The sequence below is a fragment of the Paralichthys olivaceus genome, chromosome 15 (assembly GCF_024713975.1).
Source record: "Paralichthys olivaceus isolate ysfri-2021 chromosome 15, ASM2471397v2, whole genome shotgun sequence".
NCBI lineage: Eukaryota > Metazoa > Chordata > Actinopteri > Pleuronectiformes > Paralichthyidae > Paralichthys > Paralichthys olivaceus.
Genome location: NC_091107.1, coordinates 3623817 through 3639510, shown reverse-complemented (window position 1 = coordinate 3639510; position 15694 = coordinate 3623817). Strand labels below are relative to the sequence as shown.

The window sequence follows — 15694 nt, the reverse complement described above, 5'->3', positions numbered from 1 at the left end:
CATCATGCATTTATTTTCCCAATAATCACTCAGGCCTTTCCTGTGTTGATTATTTTCTCAGTGCAAGGGTTACTAAAATATTGCTGTAATCCTGTCTCCCCGAAGCTGCAACCACGCTCACCCTGGGCTTCCTCTAGGAAATAAATCCTGGGCTTGTCAGTGGGGAAGAGGTGGTATGGACTGCTGGAGGAGGGAAGCAGGGGAAAAGTTGTTGTGGTCAGACGGGGATTGCTTAGATTCAGTAAACTGACCCTCAGGCACCTATGAAGTGTGGCTCTTATTTAGTTTTATACATTTCTCTGGAAGGTTACTCCAAAATAAGGCTGTACATCATTTGAAATCGTTCAATTTCAGCGCCTGTACGCTTCCTAGTTTTTCACCACAGGTACCAAAACAATTGAAATATTAACTGTTGAAATATATGAAAGCAGCCATACAAGTAAATTAGTAAAAATTCCGAATCGATCTGATCAAAAATTCACAATTTAATGAATTAAATAAGGAATTTAGGTTTTCCACATCTTATCAGCACATGTTCCTTGTATCCCCCGGGTGACTCCTCGCAGACCACTTGTGGAGCCCAAACACAGAGTAGTCAGTCTGTGTGGGTGTTTTTTTATGATATAATCCAGGGCACAGAGGAATGAAAGGGAGCAAAGACTAAATTTATACAGGAAGTGGGTACTTTCTGGTGCACTCATTTTAACATAGACACACGCACACAGACACCTCACACCAATGACCTGCACCACATCTGGAAACAATTACGCTCATGTTTGACTTGACCTGCTTGCACCATGTGAACTCTGCCAACTTTTTTTTTTATGTGTTTGTTGCCGAGGCAGTGGGTGACCCTGACACGGGGGGCGGTGGGGAAATGATGTGTAATTAGTCAGAGGGAACACGACTCCGCTCGTCTGAAATAAAACATCTTGTATTCACATCAAAAGAATCAGCACCTTGACAGGCCGGACAAAAAAAAAAACAAAAAAAAAGCGAGACTTGATATGCTATCAAATGACCCACACTGGAATTTGTGAGGACACGAGGAGCATCTGAATTATCAAACATCTCAGGGAGGCACAGCAGACCTTTCATGTGCGGATGGCAGAGCAGACAGCGGATGATGCAATGTTTGATTTCTGCACTTCATGAGGCTTTCAGGACAGCACGTACAATATTAAACAGTGTCGTGTCGGTGTATCAACCAGTCTAAATTAACCCATTAGTATGCTATGGGGAGAAGCGGCGAGATCAATGCATGAAACAGTTTGGAAATCTCCTTTGATACAAGATTTCCCAGCTTGAGCGAATTGATGAAATTCCTCTTGAAACGCAGGCAACCATTTCACACGCCAGACTTTTCTCAAGACAGAGAGGAGTGTAGCCTGTCCTTTAACACAGCGACGCTACATTACTGCATCATTCACTGGAGCATTTTGAAGCTGTTGTCGAAGCCTTAAACGCAGCTCGCGTATTCAAACAAAGATTAATAACGTCAGACCGTGTAGAAACGTCCGTTTAATTCAATGAATAATGAGCTCTGATCAATAGTGAGCACTCTTTGTATCAACACCACAAAACTGCAAAGTAACTGACTGACGTAATCCATCCAAATAAAATCCCTGCACAATAACATACTGTAAAACTGCAAACAAGGACACCTCTCTTTCGGGTAATAGCCATTCTGCAATATTCAGTATTTTTTTATGAGACGAGACCAAATCAGATTAAGAAGCTGAAGTAGCTTGGGACTGAATCAGTGCAGCTCTTGGCCGTGCATACCAAGATACCGGCTAAGGCACAAGGGGATGGGTGATTGGGTTCAAATCCTCATGTGAACTTTAACCACAGTGCATTCCTATTGATTTCAGCAAACATTGCAAGGTGAGAAGGTGGGTCCTCAAGGTAAGAAAAGGCCTCCGGGCAAAAAAAAAAAGAACTATGACAGTGCAAAAAAGTGATGCAAGTACATTTCACAAGACTGATAAAGACAGTTTGAACCATGCAGAGGTGCTGACTTATGACATGAAATTTGGAGGGAAGTTTTGAAAGAGTCTACAGGTTAGTTCCAATGTTCGGATTTGAGTTTCCAGGCCTTGAGATTGATTTATATGCACTGATTGACGTAGCGCTGTGCTGGTTTAACACCACTTCCCTGTCCTAGAACTACCTCCTTGTCTCAGGGCCCAGGTTTAGCTCTCATATCCTGGGCTGACCGCTTACTCCAATTATCAAGCTAATAAGGGCCCCCCTTGTGCAGTTATGAGAAGGGGGAGGAGAGTGGGTCCAGGACAAAGGGGGTCCCACTTTGGTAAGTGTGTTATAGCTGCCACCCACATTTGTAAGGTGTGACTCAGACTGTGTTTCCAAAACACTTGGGCTTAGATGTTATTGAATCTCAGGAAACATTACTTAGGTTTTGTCGAAATGAGCGGTGGAAAGCAAAAACATAAGGAAATCTAGAATCAACTATTAGAATTGATTTAAACAAAAAAAAAAAAACGTGCAAAAAAAAAAAAAAAAAAAGATTCGGAAAGAAGATATTAAGTAGAAAACTTTGGCTTACCTGTGCTGCTCCACAGCTTCGTTATCTGGCAGCTCTGCACCGCAAACATTGCAACGTTCGTGCTGGTTCCTGCCGTCTGGTTTCATGCCCACTGCCAGCTCCCCGAGCTTGCTGAAGAATTCTCTCTGGATGAAGCTCTGAGGCAGGAGGCCCCCGTAGGCACTGAAGTCCATAGACATAGCCAGGGCTGGGGACATGGGGAGAGCGGAGGCCATGGACGCCGGCATGGACATGATGGCATCTGATTTGTGATTGACAGGTAGGGCGTACAGCGAGGCCAGATGTTTCTCTGTCATTCCAGCCATCGCCTCCAACCCCATCTGACTGACTTCAGCTTGATGGTCGCCCATGCCATCATCGCGGACGTAGTGCAGCTCGCGGGCACTGGTGATCACGCTGCTCCTGGTCGGTGTGCCGGGACCATCTCGGTTCCTGTCCTCCCCGCTGCGCTCTCCATTGCTGGAGGCGCTGGACTCCATGTTCTGAGGGCTGTCGTTGCCACCCATGTCCACTTGCATCATTTCAGTCTTGATCTCAGTCATCAGGTGGTGGGAGTTGCCATGGACGAGTTGTTCGGCACCAAAGCCCTGCTGAAGCAGAGACTGGCCGATGCTCATCAGGCTGTCCACAGCAGCTTTGGTGGGACTCAGGGTGGAGACGCTGAAGGAGGTGGACACCGAGGGACTCTGGTCCACCATCCCAGACATGGAGACTTGCTGGGCACCTGACAGATAGGGGCTCACCATGGAATGCTGTTTTGAGTTCTTGGCTCCGTTGTGGCCTTTGCGCTCTTCATCCTCCTCTGTGCTTCCGTCATTAGCATTTACCTCGACGTCGTTCTCATCCGAGGACTGGATCGTTTCCAGGATCTTGAGACATTGCTCTTCCAAATACTCAATCTCCAGGATCTCCGCTGCATACAGGAGGTCATCCAAGTCCTCCACCTTGGCCTGTAGCGTGGCAGTGTAAGCATACTCCAAAATCTGCTGAAAAGTCTTTGGTGAAAGAAAGTCCAGGGTGTAATGCTGGCTGTTGCGGTGGAAGAGGATCTCGAACATTTTGCTGGTGCAGGCTAGCACAGTCCGGTGAGCGTGGAACTCCTGACTGTCTACCATGATGACCACGTCACACAGAGTCCCGGCCAGACGCATCTGGTTGGCCTTCTGCAGCAGGGCAGTGGGGTGGTTGGGGTTCTGGAGCTGGATCATACCCATTTTAGTTAAATCCATTATGTCGATGCAATCCACGAGGCCGACTCATGAGGCTCGCCTTCCCCGCTCAGCAGTGTTTTAAGCTATCTTTGTAAACAAGATGAATCCTGAGTGGAGACAGAATGAAAAAGAAAATCAGCAAACGTTTTTCACACCAAAGATCTTAAAGACTTTGAAATCCAACAAATGCTCTTTTCTTTTTTTGGTCCACAAAAAATGTAACAAATATATTTAATTCAACTAACTATTCTCCGTCTGCTTCACAAAAGAACTCGACAATTAAATGTTGACAAAGAAAATTTAATTAATTTGTCAATAAATTCACCATTTTGTAAAATGGAAAATGTGAAATCAGTGGAGTTGCAAATTGCAAACATCCTGCAGGGAAGGTAAACGCTCAGCGCAGAGGCATTGTTCTTAAAATCAGTGAATAGTATTGACTGTATATATCTAAGGGGAGGCAAATTGTGTGCCGTCCAACAGGCTCGCCCGTGCATACCAATCAGTCCAACATATGCCATCTTAAAAAGACGTCTTCATTCGGTTATCTGATGGGGACGTACACCAGTTAAACAAGTGGGAATTGTGGGTTTTTATTTTCTTCTTTCATTGCTGCTCAGGCTCACAAAGACCGTCAGCAGCCTTTCTGAAATTAAATAGCATCTTACTCAGTATTCCCATCACAGACAGGGGGGGGGGGGGGGGCAGAGAGCAGCAGCCAGAAATGGGTGGAAAGGAAAGCAGGATGAGGCGAAAGCAACACACACACACACACACACACACACACACACACACACACACACACACACACACACACACACACACACACACACACACACACACACACACACACACACACACACACACACACACACTGCCTCTGCTCACAGTCACTAATGTCCAAAATCCCAAATGATTTGTCTCTGTGACAGTTGTTAACTTGATTATTCGAGTCAACAGGGCGAAGTGTTGCTCCGGCACACATCACACTTTGACCTACGCTGAAATAACAAAGGCTTACAATTAATTGGTTTATGTGGATTTTTAAAGGAATTATCATCTCAGCGTTACCAGAAAACGTGTTTGTCCACTTGATATTGTGACATACAATCCTAATAACCAAGCTTTGGAGAACATGTATTATAATTGCACGAATGAGTGACTAAAAGCCAAGTGCCTCCATTGACCCACATTCTGAATGAGATTATTGAGGGACACTTTTTGTCTCCTCAATTAAGTCAATATGTCCAGTCTACTCGTTTCAGTTTTTCTGTTAGGAATCTTCATTCATTATCATTTTACATTTGCCAAAAAGTTTTATTATATTTTCAACAATTAACAGAAGGAGAAGTTAATGAATACTTGTTTTCCTTCCTCAACAGAGGCACAGAGAGAGAAAGAGGAAATATCAGCCTTGCAACAAGAGGATGACTGTTTTAAAAAAAATAAAATAATATATCACTTCAAACAATCACACAAGTCCAAACCAGAGACGTTAGGTGTAAATTGGCTATTATTTGCGAGAATAAATAATCCTGTTGGGTCACTGGACAGTTTGTCTTTTCGGCACATTGACGAGATCGATATGTGGAAGGTAATGATGAAACCCCGGGTTCTCATTCAACTCTGCAGCCTCTCAGTCAACAGAGGTCATACCCACAACCAGACATTATCTTTATTACAGGTGGGCCAATATAGCTGCGATTTATGGCCCCGTCAATGATCAATGCTTGTTGCGCTCTGCAGGTCTGTGAGTGCAGGTTCCACCGGGACTACGATGCAAAGTTGCATGTTTGGGTACTTAATCATAAAAAGGCACATGCGCGCGTCTAGACAGTGTTAATATTGGCCAGACGCAACAGACAAATGATACACAGCGTTATGCATTATGCAAAACATCACGCTCTACATTAAGTACATTAAGGCAGGAGAGATCCTCTCCCCGGAGGACAATGCAGACCGCTGACAATAACCACATTAGGCCGACTTCACAGAGAGGCAGCATAATCAATCTGATCACGAGTTGTCTGCCATAGCGCGCCTTGGAGACCCAGCCACAACAAGAATAAACAGCGTTCAATATTCCAGACCATGAGCCACACTGACAACACGCGGATGTGGGGAGAAGCGGCGAAAAAACATGGCACAACCGTTTCTGAGGAAGGAACACAACAGACACACAAAACAAAGTATCCACGCTGATTTAAACGCTTCAGTGTGAGGAACGCACAGGTGGACTTTGTTTCAGGCGAATCGTGGCTGCGCACAATCACGCAGAGAGGTGCCTGAAGGATACACAGAGAAAAGTGAAAGGGGAGGAAGATCAGACAGTCTCGATAACAAATCAATTTGCCAATCCCCACCTCACAATGTGCTGCTGCGCATGCGACCCCGAGACGATTATTGGTAACCGATCAAACCTCCAGGTCCCTGTCAGTCAGTCAATCAATCAACCAACCAATCAATCAATCTCGGTGTGTGTGACTGTACAGTGACTGGATTCGGGTTTGTCTCGCGTGTAGGGACCAATGTCTCCGGTCCTCACCGTGATGTCATCACGGCTAAATGAGCCACACTGGTGCGTCTGGAGGCACAAGGACGCGCAGGCTGGTGTCTACAAAGAAAAATGCGTAATTTCCATCAAAACGAGCGAACGCGATTTCTCCGGTAGAGTCACATGGAGCGAGGCGTCATGTGTCGTCTGGCTCCCGGTGAAAGAGCCCAGACCTCACGTCCTCTGGCTGCGATCTCCAGCATACTAACACCACACCGAGAGAGAGAGAGAGGAGAGAGAGAGGTAGGTGAGGAAGGAGGGGGGGGTTGCGTCAACCTTAACATCTCTACAATCGGCTACCGTGCGTAAATGCAAACTTCCAACACCTTGCAGCGGCGGCAATCAGGTAAACACTTGTTTCCACCGAGCGCTCCGGTGCGCGGATCCAACTTGCGTGCCAAAGTCGCGTTTGCTGCTAACTTCAGCGTGAGGTTGAACGAGGACAAGCGAAACAGGAGGGGGAAAAGAAGCGCTGGATACACGCATCCAAACATCCATATGGTGAATGAAAGTGCGCAGAGAAAACAGTGGCACACGCATGCAGAGTGGCGGCGGCGGCGGCGGCGCTTTGGCACTTGTCGCCGGGGGGAACCGCAGCTCCGCTTCAGCCCCGGTGTGGTACTCACCCAAGTTGCGCGTTTTGACTCCGTCTAGTGAAGCGGGATTGGGGCTACAGCATAGTAAAGGCAGTTCGCAGTACCCGCTCTCTCAACACGCACTAACTCCTTTCTTCTCTCGCCTTAGCAAATCATCACGGCGCTGACGTCAACGCAGCCAGTCAGCCAGACGAGCAGCCGGCTCTGCGCTCCAGCCCATACAAACACTGAGAAAGTGAGACACCTAGGGGGCTGTCTCATGTCAAACGGCTGCCTCACAGGCGGCTGTGGAAAGGTGAGCCCCCCCCCCCCTCTCTTCATCTCCCTCCAGCTGTTTGAATGCACATGTTATTCCCCCCCAAACTCCAGCCATGCAGGGGCACACATCGTAGTTTGACGGTCCTATTGTGGGGGGGGGTTGAGTGAAAGTAGGAGAAGGGGGCCACCGACGCCGAAACCCATTTTCAATTTAGTCAAAATGTTTGAGTGGAAGCACAGATATGAGTGCAAGTGTTCGTCTTCATTTTTATTTAACACCTGAATAAATACATTTTGAAAATGTTTTTGAATAATCAAAATAAAGTCGTGCAGAAACATGACAGTGGCAGATTATAGGCCCCGAAATCATGTAATAAGATCCTTCCACACTAAATTACACTTTTGCTTTTTATACCATATAGTGAACATCGTGTTGTCTCTTTTCTCTTTGAATCAACAAGTTCTAATTTCAAACTACTACCTCTGCTTTATTTTTTAAATCTGCCAAAAGTAAAGTAAAGGATTATCTAAAGCTTTATTTGTCTTTATTTTTTCTTAATTTTCTTTTAAAAAATGAACAGGAGACGTTTCTGAACGCTTCTTTTCCTTCTCCTCAGCCAGAGAACAATAGAGGCACAGAGAGGAAGTATCAGCCTTGCAACAAGAAGATGACTTTTACAACATATATATATAAATACTGTATATATCGCTTATATTTAAGGTCAAAGTTCACCAGAGTTGAGCGACGTGCTTTGCCACAGGGAGCAAATGTGCATCGATTGAAAGTGAACAGAACGTTTGCCACCGATTCGCAAACGTGCGACTGTGCCCTCGTGTTTCAGAAAACAAGGCCTGCAGTGGCCGGACGATAGCATGAACACATGATGCAACATAAGACTGGTAACATGTAGAAAATCACACACATGCATACACACATTTAATGTAACTTAAGATGCGGGATTTCATTCTAACAACATGCAGCTGCATCTGTGAAAACATATTTAGGCCTTGAGGGTTGCGGTGTTTTCAAATTGTACTTAATTTTAAAGGAACAAATAATCAAGGATGTGGTGAAATTGTGTATTTCAAGTATTTTCTAATATCAGGTGAAAATATTGAAAGTAATTCAAAGAGAAAAAACATGAAATAAAAAGGCTGTTTCATAAAAAATACATCCTCAGAGTTCAGTTCCAGAGTTCAGTTTCTTTCAGTCTGATCAGTTTGGTTTTAACAGCCCTTGATTGTCAGCATCAATCTAAATCTCCACTTACTTTCTTCTGTTGACCAATAACCATGAAAGTAGCAGACGGTACACCTCATAATTGTTTGGCCTGAAATCAGTCTTTGAGTCGTTTCTTCTAAAAGCAAACTTTAGGACTTGATTCATGTTTTGCCTTAATGATGATCACCAGCATGAGGCAATTTTTCTTTCTCCGATGCTTTAATTTCACTATATTTTATTTCTGGCGTTATGTTGCCTTTAAGTGCTTTTACTTTCCTGAAGTACAAATTGTCCAGAATTAAGAAGAACGAGGGGAATGTGAGCATAATGTTGAGTAAATTGATTTATCACACATTCATTTGTGGAGACAGCGATTTCTCTACAAATACACCCAACTGAAGATTAGTAGGTTCTTAAAGGGAGTAGCTATGCCAGATGGTGCAAGACGAACAGTTTGCGACACACCGAGATGTTCCTCATCATGCAGGATGATGAAAAGTCACCTTTGTGGCCTCGGGCTCACATCAACACTCGGCGGACTGGGGCTGATAAACTGGAAGCGATGGGCAGGTCAGAGGGAGGCAGGGGTCGTCCAGCGTCTGCAACAGATCAGTCAACGTGTTCCATCCATCAGCAGTGTTTGACAGAAGACCTACACTCGTGTTCCCAGTGTGACAACATGAGAACGCCACAAATTAAAATTAGCAAATGACCATAAGTGTCTCGTAGCGCAGAAATAAAATCTGCTCTGCAGTGTTCTTCACTGTGTTCAAGAACTACCAACCTCCCTCTGACTGACAGTCTGAACTACATGTCGGACGTGACGTTACACAGTTCAGGTACTTGAAAGTAAGCTTCTCTCAGCTACAGCAGACAGAGACATTCTTCATTTTGATTTCTGAAAGTGATTCTCACTGTGAGTTTTGTTTCTCTCAGTGACTTAAGTGAGAACCTCCGTCTTGTCTGTCTTTTCTCCTCATGTGTAAAACCGATGATGAGACCGTCAGTGCCTCTGGGGACACGCAGTTCGATTGTTTGCGTTGAGACTTCAAAGACGCTGCAAAGAATTCCTGTGCAACGATTGTGGAAGATGCAGCTCAAACACTTTAACCTCTGGTTGACCAACAGGATCTACTTGTATAATTGTACATTTGAAGCATTGAAAGACTTAAATTCCATTATTCCTCATCACAAACGTCATATCGTTTTATAAAAATTACACATTTTTATGTTAAGATCTAAACATTGTTGTATCTTGTTTTGGAAAACAATGTTGTGGTTTGCACTGATGTATCTTATTTTCTTAAGAGACTGTTTGTATTTTTTTATTTTCGATGTAAAAATTGTCGTCATCATAGAGTCACATAAGTAAAATTTAAATGTCATTACTTATTAGGAATAAATTAAACATTTAACAAGATCTAAAATGATTCTCACCCTGTGTCAGTAAATATCTCTGTATGTGCAAATCTGTAACTTTGACTAATAAAGAGCATCATTCTAAAAGTATCTTATATTTTAAAATGCTAATTATCAATTGAATCAATTAGGTTCTTAAATATTTTTATCTATTTCCCTCTGCTGCAGCTGGAATCCTCTAATCACCAGATTATTTTGTAGTCAGGTTACCTTGGTGAAATCAAAGATCTTGGTGTCGGAATGAAAAATAAGTAAAAACCTTTTCCACTTTAGAGGACTGGTAATAATTAATTCAAACAAAGGAATGTTTTAAAATGTGTCTGGATTTAGTTTCAGTTCTGAAAACTTGTTTGTTTTCCAAGTTCTAACAAAAGAGCATCAAAGCACTATTCCCTGGCAAAGATAACATCAATTTAAAAAACCTGTCGTCCTGTTTATTCTTCTTTTTGAAATTGCAACAGGTCGGGTTGTTGCAGCCGGTTGTTCGTGCTCACACAGTTTATTGCTGCGCTCAAAATGGAAAGCACAGGTTTGACGGGGGCTCTCATCTCATTTCCTATAAAATACACTGGTGCTCTGGGAATTTTTGGATTCATCCGGGCACGGATCACAGAGTGCTTCATTACCTTTGAGCTGCGTGCTGTGCAGGCTTACCCAGGGATAAAGAAAAAGGCACTCCCTTAATCTGGCAATAATCCACCGTTTTACTGAGGGAAAGGAAGATGAGGGCTAAATTATGAAAACCAGATCATCGCTGCACTTTAAAATAATACCAAGAGTTAGAAAACGACGGGCTGCCCGAAAGTTTTTGGTTAGTAGCTGCGGTTAGAAATGAGTCACAGAGGAGGGCTCCAGCTTTCATCACGGGCATCATCTATAAAGACACACGAGTAATTCCACATTTCCCATAAAAAATTTAATATGCACAATTAGGAGTAATAACAAATGAGCGAGAGTCGGATTTATCTGTGCAGCCGCTGAACTTTCGCTCTCAACAGGTGACCTCCCGCTAACTTTATATGCTAATTATCCTTTTTGATCCAGAGAGTATTCACGACGTGATTCGGTCAACACAGACATAGATACTGAAAATAATCAGTGCGTTAAGATCTGGAAAATCAAACTAATGAAGACATGTGTTATCCCTCTGTGCCTTCGACCGACTAGACAGTAAATTATAATATTGAATTTGGTCAACATGTCCCCTGCTCCTGTGACTGCTCACTAAAGCGCTGAATGTATATTAATTTGCCTCTGAAAATAGTCCCCCTAAATGTTTACTTGTTTGGCGTTTGCAACTGTTCTGGGAAAGTAATGAGTCTTTAAATCAAAATGAAACTGTACGTGACCTGTTTTTAAAGATCTAAATATTTAGTAGGAATGAACCGGCCTGGAGCTGAGAGCTGACGCGAAGGAAATATGAAACCTTTTAAACCTTTCGTGTGTTTTTCAGATTGTTTTTTTTCTTCAATAGTGAGCTTTGGCATTATTTGCATTGTTTGACGTTTTTTCTTTAACCATTTGTTTCATGCATCATTTAAAACCGTTTCCACTGTGTTGTTGTCTTGTTCCATGGATATTCATTCCTCTGTTCTCCTGCACAGTGTTCAGACGATCACAGCGACACATAAATGAAGGTCGGGATTAAAAACAGAAAGAGAAAAGGAATTTGTTGATCCACTCCGGTTAAAGTAAAAACAAAAACTTAGTTGAACAGGCAAACCAGAAACCCCCCCTATTGTCTGTGTCCTGTAGGCATGGTGCATCGAGGAGGTGTGTGTGTGTGTGTGTGTGTGTGTGTGTGTGTGTGTGTGTGTGTGTGTGTGTGTTGGGGGAGTATAGGCCCCACACAGTGGACCTTTGTGAAACTCTGCCCATGCAGCCAGACTGAATGGACTCTTTTTACACTTGTGTAAACCTGGGGGCGTCTCCGGCACTGAGGCCACGCCTCTTCGACCCCTGACCCTCACCTCTGACCTTTTCTGGATTCGGTCGGGAAGTAGTTTTTGCTCGCCATGTGCTCGTGGGTAAAACCAAAACTCACACAGTTAAAGAGCCGAGTTTGAGTCAAAGCTTCTCAAACACGTAAATGTGAATTGAACCAACATGATGTTTGAAGCTTGAAGCAAGAATTAAAGATGTCATTTCTAAAAAAAAATTAAAAAAAATTCAATATTAGTACATGCAAAGCTAGTTTATTTAAAATCCTTTGACCCCTGAATGACTTAACTCTGTGTTTACCAAGTTACAGGTTCTTCCTCTTCCACACACACTATGTTATCTCCTCCAATGGCCAAACCTGCTTCAGGTTAATGGGTAAAATGGCTATATTGACCTAGGTGTTTTATTTACCAAGTGCCTGTTTACTTCTCCATTCCAAGCCTTCAGCTCCACCCTCAGAGGACAAACTACAGCGCTTAAGAGAATCCTCCGGATCAATACTCCTCTGCCAAAAGAATGGCAGCCCGACAAACTGGGTTTGTGTGGTCAGTTTCAGGTGAAGAGTACTTTGACCTAAGACTCTGCAATCATCTCCTAACAGGGCAATTACAGGCCGTTACGACACGGAGGTTTTGGGCTGCTTTTAAAAGTTGAAAACAGACTTAATCATCATCTTTAGATAACGCTGTGCACTTTTCACCTCAAACGAGCAATAAGGAAATTTACAACTCAGACTGCTAGTTGCTGATATTCTGGCTAAATCTTACCAGATAAAACTTGATATGAAGAACAACAGCTACAGACAAAAATACATTTCTACGTGTTTTATTGTCTGACTCTGAATTGATTTGAAAAATGTTACACACAAGTCTTTGTTCACAGTCACTCGTGGATTAGAGAGTTACTCTGCAGCTGAATAATCACTGGACTGGGTCACGCAGCCTTAAGAAGCACTTTAGGAGTTTGAGTGTCTCTTAGATAATAGATTGCAATGTTTTCCCATGATTTTAAAACGTGAACATTAAGTTCAGGGAGAACGAACAAATAAATGTTTTGTCTGCACAACCGGCTTTATAGAACAATATTACGACTTCTGTCTGCCTTTAAAGCACAATGACAGTCAAACCCTGATTTACACGTCTTGTGTGTTACATGTAGATGTATAGTGTGTTTTCTACCAAATAAAAATTTATCTGTCTGATGAATGTGTACCGCCGCAAAATATATGATGTGAATAAGACATGAGACAACAGAGGTAGGTATTAAACATTGTTAAAGCAGCCGTATATTCATACTTGACATTGCAGCAACACAATGATCGACATTCAGTGCCAGTGTTTATTGCCGCTGCTGGAACTGTCGTGAAGAGGAGCATTAAAAAAACGTGAAACAAGAGCAGATCAAAACAAAACCAAACTGGAACAAGTGTTTTTGTCCTTGCAACTAGAACAGCACTCGATAAAGTGCAGACCTCCACCAAGACCCAACATTCCTCTTGAACACAATCAAGCCTCAAACAATTGTGCTCACTCTTAAAAATCTCTCACCTGAATGCGCTCGATTGAGCAAAAATCCAGATCGGAAATATCTTGAAAACGTCTAAATATCGCAGTGTTAAAGACAGTAAAAACAATTACCTGGGACTCGTACTGCATCTTTCCACCAAAGTTTAGTGTAAACCTGCAGACAAACAAGTAAAAACATCGTGTGAGTTTGTGTTTAACTTCAGAACAAAACAACAAATATGAACAAGAAAACAAACGAGCAAAAAGCATCAGAGGAAACAAGACAGGAAGCAGAAAAACCTCTTTCCTCTTCCAGCGCCACGTATTCCTCCGGACTTTTGCGACAGTAAAAAACAGTTTACAAATCTCCTCGGCACAATTATTATTTTATTTGCTAAATAAACACTTATGAGGATAGAGGGGGAAAAAAAGAGATCAGAGCTCACCACAGCTGTAATAGTTTTAATAAGATCTCTTACGCATGAATTTTTAATTATATTTCTATAAGAAAAACCTGTGATCTATTCTGGTGTCGACAAATGGGGACAAAAAGGGAGTCTGACTCAAACTGCATAGACAAACACGAAACCCCACATGGACTCTGTCGGTGTAATTTTCTCATTAATAATTAATACATCTGAACCCATTTACACTCCTCACCGATGTGAGCTGATCTCCCTGGTTGAGGGAATCACAACAGAGAAGTGTTGATCTGAGGGAACAGAGCTTGGATACAGTCTCGACAGGAGATCAATTCTCTCCCGTGCCTCAGGTCGACCTTATGCATTGTACAGTGAGAGTGGATGAGGCGGACAGTGGTCAGATGCATCAAGAGGGATTTCGTTGTACGTTCGAACCCAGTGTTTCCTCAGGGAATCCACAACCTGTGTGAAATACGTGGGCAAAGAAAATGGGTAAAAGTCAAAAAAAAAAAAAAAGTTAAATGTGTTGAATCAGTGGAAAATAAGAAAATTTAAGTTTTAACATCTTTTTCTCTTGACGATTATTTTTAGTTTAATTATATAATATATTACATAAAAATAATTCTAATTATATAAATGACACTCTGGAAAATATGTGATGACGCTCATGTGAGAATACAACAGACACAAAACTGAAAAAACCCCCAAAAAGAATTAAAATATCTCAGGATGAAGAAGACGTGGACGAAGTTGTCGACTTGGAAAGACGTCGAGATTTGAGAGCTTTTGGTGCCGATGAGCTTTTAAACATAAACGTGTGATTTCCGCAGCAGAATTATACGTCATTTCCTGCTTCCTGTTGCTTTACCCAGGCTCCACCCCTCCCCTTAAAGCCACAGAGATTTCCCTGTTGTTGTGAACGCGGCCGATCTGGAGAAACTCTGGACAATGTCAGGACGCAAACATCTGGACATCTTCCGGAGATCACATCTGTCAACGATAGTAATAGTTACTGTGGTCACGCTTGTTGTGCGTCTTTTTAAAACGCACAGTAACCTGATATTCTGTCAGTGCTGCAGATGAAGAGCTGCAGAGTGAGAGGATGCATCACGTTGCTTAGTTTTAATAAAGACCATTAACAATTCCTCTCACACTGTTAATATTGAATTTCATCTTCTGTAATATTTGAAATGTGAACAAGCCTTTGTTTTTGGCTCTTTGTCTCACGGACCTGATGTTTACCGAGGTTAGAAGTGGAAGGAGATCATTGTGTACGTGTCCATTCAACAAACGAATGAAAAACATCAAATGAATCATCGACACATAATCAGTGTGAAGCACAGAAGTGAGGATTGCCCCCCTGCCTCCTCCATGTTAGCTGATGGGACCAAAATGAAACGTCAAATGAAACGACTAGGTGAAGGGAAGCGATGTGAGGAGATGCTACGATGCTACAAAGTGATCCATATGCTAAAGGAATCCTTTAGCGTACCTTTGTGCTGCGCTAACATTGTTTATCCCGTAAGACTCCTGACCCACGTGACCGTCGTCCCACAGTCCCGAGAGATTCTCCATCGATCATACCAGTCTGCACCGAGGATTCCTGTCAAGCTCTCGTATGTTCCTATATCTGTAACATGTCACCTGTCATTTTCTTGTTAGCGTGTTTCTAAATAGCCTACATGCTACTGGCACGGAGACAGTATTTAATATCATCACTGTTTTTCATGAACATTGATGAATTAGTAACACAGACAAATTTGCTTTTTCCACCGAAGCCCAACAGTAGCATTATACCTTCAGGGTAAATGTTAAATACTGGAAGAGAGAAGTAAAAGGGTTATATTTAAATAAATACCTTCACCTTCACCTACACACACACACACAGACACACACACACACACCTCAATTTATTTCGTGTCACTGTGTGGATTTGTTTGTCTACCTGTGTTCAATTGCCCTTGGTTTGATTCCCTCCATCCTTTCCTGAAGGCTGT

General features: G+C 42.8%; 1 protein-coding gene and 1 long non-coding RNA gene across 6 annotated transcripts in view; one reads left to right on the top strand and one right to left on the bottom strand.

Moving 5' to 3' along the window:
* Positions 1–7154, bottom strand: part of zbtb16a (zinc finger and BTB domain containing 16a) — a 132311-nt gene extending 125157 nt beyond the window's left edge. Inside the window, exons 1-2 of one of the 4 annotated variants that reach the window (XM_069539805.1) lie at positions 6961–7154; positions 2570–3887 (exon numbers count right to left, since the gene is read on the bottom strand). In XM_069539805.1, the coding sequence (XP_069395906.1) occupies positions 2570–3798 (1229 nt within the window). In that variant the 5' untranslated portion in view covers positions 3799–3887; positions 6961–7154. Of the gene's footprint in view, positions 1–2569; positions 3888–6143; positions 6278–6325; positions 6464–6660; positions 6797–6960 lie in introns of those variants that run through there. The other 3 variants (XM_069539808.1, XM_069539807.1, XM_069539806.1) reach the window with 3 other exon arrangements.
* Positions 6445–9919, top strand: LOC138413801 (uncharacterized). Of its 2 annotated transcripts, none has more exons than XR_011246206.1 (3): positions 6445–6581; positions 7079–7225; positions 7806–9919. It is a non-coding gene; the product is annotated as an uncharacterized lncRNA (long non-coding RNA). The 2 variants fall into 2 exon arrangements; XR_011246207.1 differs by lacking the exon at positions 6445–6581 and adding an exon at positions 6790–6947.
* The last annotated feature ends 5775 nt before the right edge of the window (positions 9920–15694 follow it).